Genomic DNA, 12,741 nt, shown 5'->3' with positions numbered 1-12,741 from the left:
TATTATTTCCTTTTTTTCTCTCTTTCAATTTTTGAATTTCTCCTTTTATGGCGCTATTACATATATGTATATAGCATGTATTATATGCATATACACATTATATGAATACTATGTCGCTGTCTTATATACAGACTGTTCTAAAATCATTGAAACAAAAATATCGAAAGAGATCATCATTTGTTGAAAATTTTCGTTTTTTGCTCACACACACACACACACACACAGACTATATCTTTATAATTAATATAAGCTTTAGATTGAAATTGTCTTAAAGTAAACTCGACATTTAAAATTAATTAAAAAATGTAAATTTGTTAAATTCATGAAGTTTAGTGTGCAAAAGTTTTTTTTCAATTTTATAACTTTGAAATTATCGATGCTGCAATGATTTCGTTGATAATGAGAAAAAATCGTCTCTAAATTTGCCAGAAAATTTATTAAAATTATTAAATTTAAATTATTTCAATTATATTATTATTATTATTTAAATTATTAAATCTGTATTATTAAAAAAACATCCGGTGCTTTTGGGACATCCTGTATATACCGTACTACTACATACTATATACTATATTATCCTATACTTATCTATAGTAATATAGTAAATACTGTACACGATAGATTCGTGCGAGATATGTTAGGCGGCGCCACGTGTCCACCCCCTTCCTCGTCAACTGTCAAATCGACAAGCGTTGTTTGTATACGAATTTTATCTCGCGGTTTAGCGTCGTTCGCGCGAGAGGACTCCCGATCGAGATCGAGTCCTGGTTTAGGATCTGGTTAAGGATCAGGTTCGTATAATTGTGCACTTTATATAACTCTTTCGCTGAAAGCGAAGTGATTCTTTCTCGCGAGACGACCGGCCTCGACTAACATCGCTAATGATTATATATCGCAGCTAGAATTGAAATTCTGTTCGCACTTCTCGACTCACTTACCCTACCCTACCCTATTCTACTATAATACTCTGTCTACTCAATACACACTAGATCCGATCGGGCAGATGAGATCTTTTGACTGATCCTCAATCTTGGATCGCGAAGAAATCATCACGACTTCTCATTCGTGCAAGGGTTACGAACTAGAGACCTGCTGCCCTCTTGTTTCCCTTGTTGTTAACCTATATTAAAGGATCAATGACTGAATGTTGCATACGCGCCGAGGACGTGTGTCAGCGCTTGTCAGATCGCGAGCGAGTGTGCCTACTTTGATGGGGACGGGCGAGCGATTGAAGCGTGTCGATTTTTAATGAATTTCCAAAAAGATTTGTAATCGGATTTAACGATTTAACGATTGCAGGATGAATCGTACGATGGATGAAAAGGAGGAATTAGTGAAGAAGGCCTTATTTAATTTCGTTAGGAAACAGGTGCCCACTGCTCAATTGAGGTACAAGCTCAAATACTTTGAATTTTTGAAATATTTCTTACCTCCTGCAATGGGAATGTGTATTAAGGATGGATCAAAAAGTAAGGTTTTCTTTTCTTATTACAACTTTTATTTACCATTTGTGCACAAATGAAACTTATAGTGTTAAAATGTATATGTAATGATTACTTTTCAATATATCTTCAATATCTTCAATATCTTCTCTCTTTAAGAGAAGATTGATGCGCTTATCTCTCCTTGGCACAACAAGATTTCTTTTCTCAGTAAAAATCCAGTTCTTGATGTTTAAACTATTCTTGAACTGCATTATGTATTGCTGCTCTGGTTTTTCTCCAAGATGTTTTTTCAGCTGTCCAAAATGAAAATTGGCAAGAGTTAGATTTGGGCTGTAAAGAGAATACTCCATAATTTTTCAAGTAAATGATTATAAAAATTCTTAAATTTCATGTATAAGAGTTAGATCTGGCATTATCATAAAAAAAATTCAAACTTCTCTAGAGAAGCCCAAATCTCTTTCTTCGAATTGCCTCCTCGGTGATACAGAATGCTGTTCAAAAATAGTTTAAACATCAAGAGCCAGATTTTTATCAAGAGGAAACCTCCAAAACTCAGCCGAGATGGGACATATGCATCAATCTTCTCAAAAACTATATTGAAAAATGGTTCCAATAGCTTCTATTTTAACGCAATAAGACCAATTTGTACATAAGTTGTAAACAAAACTCGTAATAAAACAACGAACTTTACCCTTTTTGATCTGCCTTAACATTAACAAATTGATAGATATCTTGCTTTTTCACTTTTACTTTAACTAACCTTTTTTTTTTATTTCAGCTTGATAGATGACATTGTATTAAGTTATGTAGTGAGTATGGTAGAAGAAAGTGCATTGGAGGAAAATTTAGATGTAGACGGACTGTGCGAGATGGTATCCGCTTGCCTTCCCGAGTTTTCCACTATCGAGAAAGAGGCTGTATCAAAATGGTTGCTGGATGTGGAAAGTAAATTGAAACAAGAAAGTAAAGATAATGAAAATTGTCAATCTCACAGCGATCCATTGAATCACATCAGCCTCTCCGCTCTTTTGCCAGCTGGTACGCAAAGAATGCGTATTCATCATCTGTCAGAAACGAGCGATGCTGGCAGCGATTCTAGCGGAGAATATTTTTCGGAGGTAAAAAAAGCGTCATTTTAAATATTCTCCATTATCTATATAAATTTCTTTGTGATATTGTAGGAATCCTCTTGGCACCAGGTGGCTTTATTACAAGAGATGTTTCCGGCGGCGAGCACCGCTGAAGCGAGGCATTGTTTGGCGGTTGCCGGAGGTGATATAGCAAAGGCCGCGCAACTCGCGTTACATCGTCAAGAAGCAGGTCAAAGTATCGTGAGCAACCTCACGTTTCTCACGGTGAGATATTTCAACTCGCTTGATTTTCGTTTTCAATATCATCTCTCGCATGTATATTCAATACGCGCAATTTCAATCGTTTCAGCCCAATGGTCGTAATAAAGCGAGATTGAACGACGAAGAGCTGAAATCTCGTATCATAGCACGATATAGTTACGTCGACAGGGATGACGATTGCCGTGAACATCGTCCAGTAGCGCCAAAAACAGAGCCCAAAAAGCTGGTACGATATCTCGACAATAAGATCGTAAGTGTAAAGGGTGAACGTTATACAGAAGTACGAAGGGGCGGCGAGGATGAAGATGGTAATGAAGGTGGTAGAAAGAGAGGTCATTGCCGTCCGTAACCAGTCCCTTTGCCTCCACCCCCCGATCCACCCCCTTGGAGGCATCTGATTTTCGATTGAATTTTAGATCTTTTCCATCTTACTCATGTAGGAATATAGACAAAATATCGAATTTAAACAGGCGTAGCATTTTTTTGACATTTAATTTCTATGTCATGCAGTCTATGTAGCTCTTGGAATCTCTCACATGTTTCAACATTAATTTGTTGATTAATTTATCGTTGTATTATATGATTATAGTAGAGTAGTTTTTTACGCTATTCGTTCGAGTTGATTCGCGATTAATCATTTAATGAATACCTATATTTTTCATTTCTGAGTATAAATCATATTTTTTCGATCGAGCGTGCAATGGCCGTTAAATAAATATTTATATCCATAATTGGACATTATAATATTATATAATTATAAAAATGCATTAATTATTGCTATTAGTATCAAAAACATAATTATCAAACTTGCAAAAAAAATAATTTTAATTTTAACATATAATGTATATTGATCCCGATGATTTTTTATTTACACAGTTCTAGATTTTTGCAGTTGAATATGTTTTTGAATAAAGTATTTATTCGACTTGTTATTTATTTCATGTGTATATATATACATATATATATATATATTAAGATCCAGACGATTGTAAAAGAGATATATGCCTGATTTAGAGAATAATTATTTGTAAGTTGTTATGTAAAAAACGATTCTCAAGTACGCTTTATTTTGTATGTAAGCTGGCTATTGTAAGCTCGGCACTTGACTCTTAATATCCATTCCTCTTATTCTACGCTGATAGAAATCATGTTATATTTCTCAAGTTTATTTATTTTATACAAATGTAAGAGTATTCTTCAAATTATACGAAGTTGTTCACCAGAAACAGTACATGTGTATAATTTTCATAAATTTATAGATATGAAAAAAAAAAAATTGGTTGGCTTTAAGAAACAAATATGACGTAGAAAACATTTTTTCCTTAAGAACAGTATGTGATCAAAATCATAGTACATAATCAAGAAAAATTATTGAATCCATCTCGATAACGATTATTAATATATAAATAAGAAAATATATTTCTTATTTATAAAATAAAATCTAAAATTATTTATGTCATTAAAAAATTATATATATATATATATATATATATATATATATATATGTATGTATATGTATATGTGTGTGTGTGTGTGTATTATAAAAAAATATATAAAAATATATATAATACATAAAAATAAATTATTCTTGAGAGTACACGCGCGCGCGCGCGTACACATACACACACACATACACACTCTCAAGAATAATTTATTTTTTTCATACAATATATATTTTTTTATACATATTTTAATAGTAAAGTTGTTGAGATGAATTCGATGCTATTGATAATACAAGATTAGCGTTTAATTTAAATATAAAAAAGCAGATGTTATTAATTTTCCAATTTTTAATTATTTTTCTCAAATACAAAACCTATAAAAAAATTTTATTTTATATTTATTTGTTTCACGATATGAGATCATTTCTGTATAACTTATGTGCCACAATTTTGAATTTATTCTTTATTTTTTTTAACGCTTTATAATTTTTAAAATACTGTAAAGTTATTTTATTTTGATTTACGTTAAGTATTAAACAAGTAGTACAAGTGTTAAATATGTAACAATTTAAATTGCGTAATACTTTTTTCACATCTTAAAATATAGAAACATTATTTGGCTATTCTGTTTCTAGTGGACTGCCTTGTATATAGTGTTAAATAAACTTATTTAATTATATTAGTGCTTTGAATATGAAAAGTGCATTTAATATCTCACTTATATATATACTTCAAATGCTTTACTTATATTATGTAACTTTTGTGAAAATATTTTTTCTTAGTCTGCATTAGTAGCGAAATATGATTAGTGAGTGAAAAGTGATTTATGAAAATATACCTGAAATGTATTTAGTCAAATAGCAGCGTTCATGTCATGTAACAAATTAATCCTTTTTTAACTACATTATATAGTAAAATGTATTATATATTAGATAATACAAAGAGCAAGAATTTTTATCCGCACGTTTACTCAGAAATTCAGAAATAATTGTTCAGCACAATTTAATAAGTCAATATTATCTTAGTAATGTAAAGAAGAATTGCCGCGAACAAAAGTAAATAATTATAATTGTTTATTGAATAATCAAAATCGGAAAGACATAAATTATAAAAATCATTTGGGAAGTGCAGATATATCATTATACATCCTATGTCAAATGAATTAAACATATAAATATATTAATATTGCAAAAATAATTACGAAATTATAGATTTCGAATAATATATTGTAGTATACATATTTAGTTGAAGGCGAAAAAATAATCACTTTAAGCGGGATAAAAAGTCTGCTTATAAAAATTGCGCCATAATATTCGCCAGTATTATTACTCTATTATTGTGCTGCTATCTTGCAGACTTCAAATGTAGTCATATAAACATAATCATTAAAGTGTTAAAACATCATGTATAGAATGATGTAAACTGGATACTTATTTCAGAATCTATATCTTGACAATGTATGTAGAAAAGTGAGAAGATTGTTATTATTTCCAAAAGTGCTAATCAGTGAAACTGATTAGCGCTAATATTCAAACCAAAGTATCTGTTCATTCTATGATAAACTTTTTTTTTTGGTGTTATGAACAAATATAATTGTTTGCTCTTTACAAGTCAAAAAGAAGTGTTTTGTGTGTGTGTGTATCATTTCTTTAACAAGAGATAGAAGAAAAATTAATTAAATTTTAATTTGTAAAATAATTAATTTAACAATTATAAATGTGTCAAAAAGTTTTTTATAATTCTTTCTTTGTCTTGTTTTAAATATCACTATTGTATACTATCATCAATCTTTTTACGATGGTTGCGTGTATGAATTTATTTCTTAAATATAAATATACAATGTATGTCTTATAATGGATCGATTCTTGCCATAATAGATTACATGCGAATCTCTGATACTATTACTGATAATTGTGTATTCACATTGTGAATATATATATATATATATATATATATATATATATATATATATATATATATATATATATTTCCTAAAAACTAAATGTATTCCATCGCCGATTCATAGATTCCAGAAATAATTTGATAAAATTGTTTCAGGAATATAGTAAGTAAGAAAAAAAAAGATTTATAACATAAACAATGAAGTGGATTATTTAATTTTAAGCGAATTCTCCGCAATTTCCTTGAATGTAATATAAAAATAAGCACTTTAGCTGTTAATTTTTAACTCATTAGATGTGAACTTTTGAAGTTGTGTGAACGCAAAATGTAATTATAATTGTATTTGTCTTTTAATATACTATAATATATGTATATATATATATTTATATATATATATATATATATATATACATACATACATACATACATACATACATACATACATACATACATACATACATACATACATATATACCATCACATGCCTAGACAATTAATAATCTTTATAAGATCTTTCTCTTCACCAATTGGTTATCAACAATTACAATGGAATGTATCAAAAAACTATGTAAAATTTTCGGCAATACTTTTATTCTTAATGGATGACTTTCTGGATCGAAAGAGGAAGACAAAGAAATTACAGAAAATATGTAAAGTGTATTAAATTATGTTATGGATGTTGTATCCTTTAACGGTAAATAGAACTTTGAGGCCTTAAGGATGGTTAAAAAAAAAATCAGAACATTTAACTTGTACATTTACACAATGTGCGATATATATTTTGATCTGCATTGTTTGCAAAGGAAAGAAATTTTATATCTGATCAATTTTCATACATATGCTCGATTTTTTAATCAATTTATAATTATTTATTTTTCCACATTATTTATTAAAAGATAAAGACAATATAAGTGTTTCAACAGTCCACTTTTGCTTCTTCATTTTTTAAAATCTAACTAATTATATGACATTATCTCTTAAATTTATGAATAAATATGAGATGTGATCATTAGATATTAATGTTTTACTTATATATATTCTTCACAATACATTTTTGCATGTATAGTCAAATCGAAGCATTATGCTTATTGCTCATCTTTTGCGCATGTGTTTTGTACATGAACAATTGACAAATATATATTTTCAACAATTGACCTAGGTATGTGACTCATGTATATACAACTTAAATATAAAGATATTGTATTTCTCTTGAACTAATTGTGAATTATTCAAGTGAAACAATTAATGAATAATATATTTCGTAAGAATTATCAAAGTGACATGTATGCGTAGCATAACTAAAGTAAAGTATCCCTTCTATTTGTGAGAGATTCATTAAGATTTATTTATTATTAAACATTTCAAACTAAATTTTCTTGTTTGTATGTTTATGTATGTATATGTGTATACATATACAATTGTAGATTCCGATACAAAATCTCACACCTAAGTGTGTATACATTTATTTAGAAATGCGATTTAAGGGGGATCGTAGATGCAATTCTGAATGACAAAATAGTAAGCTTCATGATTTTGAAGCTAATACATGATAGCATCTGAAAATAATGTTCAGAATATTTTCCCTCAAAAAAACACATCTTATGGAGTAACATTCAACTAAAATGGATCAGCAAATACCAGTATATTATGTACCACAATAATACTTTAACATTTTTTTTTAATGATTGCATGTTACAATTTCATGGCGCAATACATATTATAATACATATACATACATACATACATACATGTATATATATATATATATATATATATATATATGACATAGTTTATCAATAGAGCACAATAAGTTAATGCAATATTCGAATTGACAAAAATTCCAACATTCGTCCAGATACAAGGATCTTATTAATGACTCTTCTATTCAGCTTGACACATCCGGAAAAATAAATAATACATCTTCTCTTTTATTCCAGGCATATAAATCCGCGCGTATGAATGATGATGTGTAGGAGAGGGAGGGGAAGAAAAAAAAAATCATATCTTTCGAACTCTTGCTAAATCTATCAGAAAGTCCATCGCAACGTGACTATTGATAATTTCGCTGCTTTAATAAAAACTAGTTTCGAACTTTTATGAATATTAATTATGACGAATTATAAACATTAAACGATTTGATGATGCGTGATGACGATCGTTATTTAAAAATGTATCCTATTGCAATGATATATGAAGTATGTAATAGGCGTCCGATTCCACGTAGTACAGAACATTACAGCAATATTGCAGCAACATTGTCGCAATGTTCTGTGCTATGAGATAGAATATATTCGCAAAATCGTTGTGAAAACTTGTAGATTTGTAAATATAGAAAAAATGTCTGGCGAATACACTGTGGTCCGTATTTCTCAATCGCGTCGTAAAGGGTTTTAAAAGTCCAGAGAAAGAGAGAGAATGAACTCGTCACTTACACACGATAGTAGTTTACTTTTTCTTTTTTCGCGGTTTATCTTGAGGCGCCGGCAGATTCTCTTGCTTTCGCTTCGAGGTCGGTTTCGTTCCTAAGCTGCCACCTTTCTTTCTCCTCTCTTGTCTCTCGCGTTCCTCTAATTCTTGATTCTCGCGTTCTATCAGTGTTATCAGGGTATTGCAGCGACGCTGTAACTCCAACGCGGTGCGGGATTTGACAAACCAATCGAAACGGAATTGTGGCGCCGATCTCACCGTAGCTCGTAGTTCTTCGTACACGTTCTCCTTGTCGAAACCAAGTTTGTGCAGCATACAAACGAGAAATCGGTCCTCCTCCTCGGTGTAATTCTTACCCTTGTTCGTGCCATAAGCTATCCTGAGCTGATGAAAGGGCGCGCGATATCTGGCCATCTTAGCATCCAGAGCTTTCTTGATACCCGCGCGTCTTTGTATCTTGGCCTCGCCTCGCTCGATCTGGGCCATCACGCGGTCTATATCCTGGAGCTCGTGGCAACGTTCCCAGAAAACGGCCGAATATTCCATTACTTCTTCCGGCGTTTTCCCCTCGACCTCCTTGGCGATATTCTCGATATCGTCGCGGCCATATTTCTCGTTTGCCTTGATGAACTGATTAAAGTCCCGTTTGGTCCAGTTAGTGAAGCCTTGAAGAAGCAGCTTCTCCTTCTCGACGATTTCCTCATCGGTGAGCGGTTGAGCATCGTCGATCTTGCGTTGTTCCTCCTTCTGTATTCGGGCGGCGTCCGATCCGAGCTCGGGATTTTTCGGGACTTTGTAGCCGACTGTCTGCCTAAAATAATAAATCTCCTGATCTAGCAGCTCGAACAGTCGCGGTGGAAAAAACTGAAAATCTTGCACTATTGGTTGCTTCGGCGGCCTCGGCGCTTTCGGCGCCTTCGGTTCCGATACTCTCAATGCTTCTCTGAAATAAGCGTCGACGGCATAATTAGCTTTACGCTCGCGTTTTGGTGGCTCTATCCAGTTGCCTATTCCGAGAATCTTCTGTTTCTCACGATAATCCTCGCCTTCGAACTGGTACACAGAATCGGTCGGTGCATCGACAGTAAAATTCCGTAACGAGGACTCACCCAGGCTCTCCAATTTTTGCTTCATTTCCTCCGTTTTTGCTTCACCCTTTTGCAGTATAGTGTCTATATCCTCGTCAGTGATGGCGCTGTCCTTGGACGCAAACACCTCGTTTGCGCCGTGCCTGATCATGTTCAACATTTCATCCTTGTTCAATGCTGTTTGCTTGGCGTCGACAAGTCGTCCCTGCTGAATAACGAGCTTATCCAGGCGCAGCTTCACCTCGGCCCGTTCGACAATTTTTTCCTCTACCGTGTTCTCCGTGATAAATCTGAAGACCCGCACTTGCTTCTGCTGGCCTATACGATGTGCGCGATCCATCGCTTGCAGATCCATTTGCGGATTCCAATCGGAATCATAAATGATGACTACGTCAGCAGTTGCCAAGTTGATACCTAGGCCACCAGCGCGAGTTGACAACATGAAAATAAATTTCTCGCTACCGGGTGCATTGTACTCGTTGATTTGTCGCTGTCGATCCTCATGGGCGGTGTTGCCGTCCAACCGACAATACTGAAAACACCTCCAATGACAATAATCCTCTAGAATATCAAGCATTCTCGTCATCTGACTGAATATCAAAACTCGAGATTCTTGCTGCTGTAATTTCGGCAATAATTTATCGAGTATTACCATTTTGCCACAGTTATAGACGAGATGCTCGTCAGTAGTGTATGGCGGTCCGGGCTCGGCGCCGTCGAACAAATACGGATGATTGCAACACTTACGCAGTTGCATCAAAATGTTCTGCAGTCTCATCTTCTCTATTTTTCCTGCACCGTTCACGATATCTATATCCTTCATCAATACTTTGGTATACCATTCTCTTTGCATTTTACTCAGACCAATGTACACTTTGATCTCTTTTTTGGGTTTGAGTCCTTTTTCCACTTCAGACTTTAAACGCCTCAAGAGAAATGGTCTCAGGACTGCGTGTAACCTCTCAACCAATGAATTATCGCCTAGAAAACTATTTGTATTAAACCACGAATCAAAATCGTCTGAACTATTGAATACATCCGGCAAAAGGAAATTCAACAGGGACCACAACTCGTGAAGATTATTTTGCAACGGTGTGCCTGTTAACAGAAGCCGGTTGGTGGTTTTGAACTCCCTGAGAATCTCCGACAGCTTGGACTTTTCGTTCTTTATTCTGTGAGCTTCGTCTATTACCATGTAACGCCAATTGAACTTTTTGAATACCGATTTTTCCTTGATTACCATCTCATAGGACGTTACGCACACGTCCCATTCACCAGGCATCATTACATCTCTGATGAAAGTATTTCTGGTCTCTGCGTCTCCGATGAGACAGACAGCTCTGAGGCTGGGACACCACTTTTTAAACTCATTCATCCAATTAGCCAGTGTCGATTTGGGAACAATGACAATGTGAGGGCCAGGAATGTTTCGAAAGTGTTTCATGTATCCGAGCAGGGAGATAGTCTGTAGTGTCTTACCTAGACCCATCTCGTCCGCCAGAATACCGTTTATACCATGCTCGTAGAGCGATATCATCCAATTTAAACCTCGTATCTGATAATCACGCAACTCACCCGACTTGATATAATGTGGCGAGGATTCGAAGCGCGTTGTAGGCGCCACACTGGCGTTACTCTCGGCTAATAATTCCTCATCCTCCTCCTGCTCGGTCTTACGATGTCTGTGATCGCCCGAATCTGATTTAGGTTGATTCTCCGGTTGTTGTTTTCTAGGTCTGCCAGCTTTGATCTTCAACGGACTACCAGCTTTATCCTTTTGATTGTTTGTCATAAAGTGCGAGAATATCTCGGTCTGTTTCAGTAAGTAATCGAATCGTTTGCTGCGATCGGTCTCGAGTTTCGTCTCAAAATCGCCACCCCTCGATGACGTGGTCTCTGCCGAAGACCCGTTCGAGTTATCTCCGGTATCGCCAGTGTCCGCATTTTCGTCTGGCTTGGACATCTCGCTCTGGGCTGGTTATACCTACGGCTTGTAAACTTTGTTTTCCGCGAGATTAAATCTTCGCCACTTGATAGACAAGGTATCTGTTCGCTTATATCAATGATGATCAACCACTTACTGGCCTGTCACAGTCGTTGCCGGCGCACTGCGTCTACAGCATCAAACACCACCGTGGATCGCCATTGATCGCCATATTGCGTTTATCCCTCCAAAATTACTAGGGTCACTGTACTCATGGATTCGCGACCGATGTTACATGCGTATGAGAAGGAAGTTGTGTCCAACATATCGATTGGCTATCGAATAGGGAATTCCTAGAATATTAATAGGGACTTTATTCAGATGATCAATCAAGATAAGTTTTTAGTATAAACATATATGTAATACTACTATATTGCTAGACACGTATCTTCCCAATAAGCCGCGTTAGCGAAAACATTACGGTGCAGATATATATCAATCTCTTACTTCCACAATTTGTGTACTTGACGCAATGCGCGAATTTTGTTGAGCCAATAGTACTACATACATGGCCTTACGTATGCCAGTGCATGCGCATTGCGTCAAGTAAACGAATTGTGAAAGCGAGAGGTTGATATATGTCTGCACCGTAATGTTTTCGCTCGCGATGAGCTTTGACTAACACAATATAATAGTATTACATATATGAGTATAAAGCTCTTGCACAATACGAGGCGATAGGAACAAGAGAATAGCGATAGCAATAGACAATATCCAATGAGAGATCTGCTTTTTTGAAAATGCAGTGTTCTCATTGGATATTGCTTATCGCTATTCCCTTGTTCCTATCGCCGTCACCTCGCAGTGTGCAAGGGCCTTAAAGGTATCTTTTCATGCATAGATGTCTTCTACATAGCGACACCTGCTCATATTTCATTGATTTAATAGATTTTCTAATCTTTGATTGTGTGTCATAAATAACATTGTCGATAAACATCTTTAATGCTTAATTATTATATTTATGGAGCGACGATTTTTACTTTCCAAATCTTTGTTTTTGCGGACAAAGACATCAAATGTATTTTTATCTTTAAAATTTAGAGTGAGATCAAACAAAATTGCATTTATCATTTTGAATTCGAAATTCGCGTAAATATATAT

The 12,741-nt window shown here is 34.3% G+C and overlaps 3 protein-coding genes across 3 annotated transcripts in view; 1 reads left to right on the top strand and 2 right to left on the bottom strand.

The window, feature by feature from the left end:
• Positions 1–12,741, bottom strand: part of LOC126852253 (putative fatty acyl-CoA reductase CG5065) — a 186,942-nt gene that overhangs the window by 153,904 nt on the left and 20,297 nt on the right. The window lies entirely within an intron of this gene.
• On the top strand, positions 650–4,198 carry LOC126852286 (CUE domain-containing protein 2). The gene is made up of 5 exons (XM_050596945.1): positions 650–791; positions 1,300–1,389; positions 2,224–2,563; positions 2,627–2,800; positions 2,886–4,198. Exons 2-5 carry the CDS (start codon positions 1,301–1,303, stop codon positions 3,144–3,146), a joined length of 864 nt encoding a protein of 287 aa, XP_050452902.1. The 5' UTR covers positions 650–791; position 1,300; the 3' UTR covers positions 3,147–4,198.
• LOC126852237 (chromatin-remodeling complex ATPase chain Iswi) lies at positions 8,133–11,811 on the bottom strand. Its single transcript, XM_050596816.1, has 2 exons — positions 11,738–11,811; positions 8,133–11,654 (listed from the first exon to the last, which is right to left on the bottom strand). The coding sequence occupies exon 2, from the start codon at positions 11,617–11,619 to the stop codon at positions 8,587–8,589; it is 3,033 nt and encodes a 1,010-aa protein (XP_050452773.1). The 5' UTR covers positions 11,620–11,654; positions 11,738–11,811; the 3' UTR covers positions 8,133–8,586.

The sequence above is a fragment of the Cataglyphis hispanica genome, chromosome 10 (genome assembly GCF_021464435.1).
Source record: "Cataglyphis hispanica isolate Lineage 1 chromosome 10, ULB_Chis1_1.0, whole genome shotgun sequence".
NCBI lineage: Eukaryota > Metazoa > Arthropoda > Insecta > Hymenoptera > Formicidae > Cataglyphis > Cataglyphis hispanica.
Note: the sequence above shows the minus strand (reverse complement) of the source record. Positions and strands in the feature narration are given on the sequence as shown.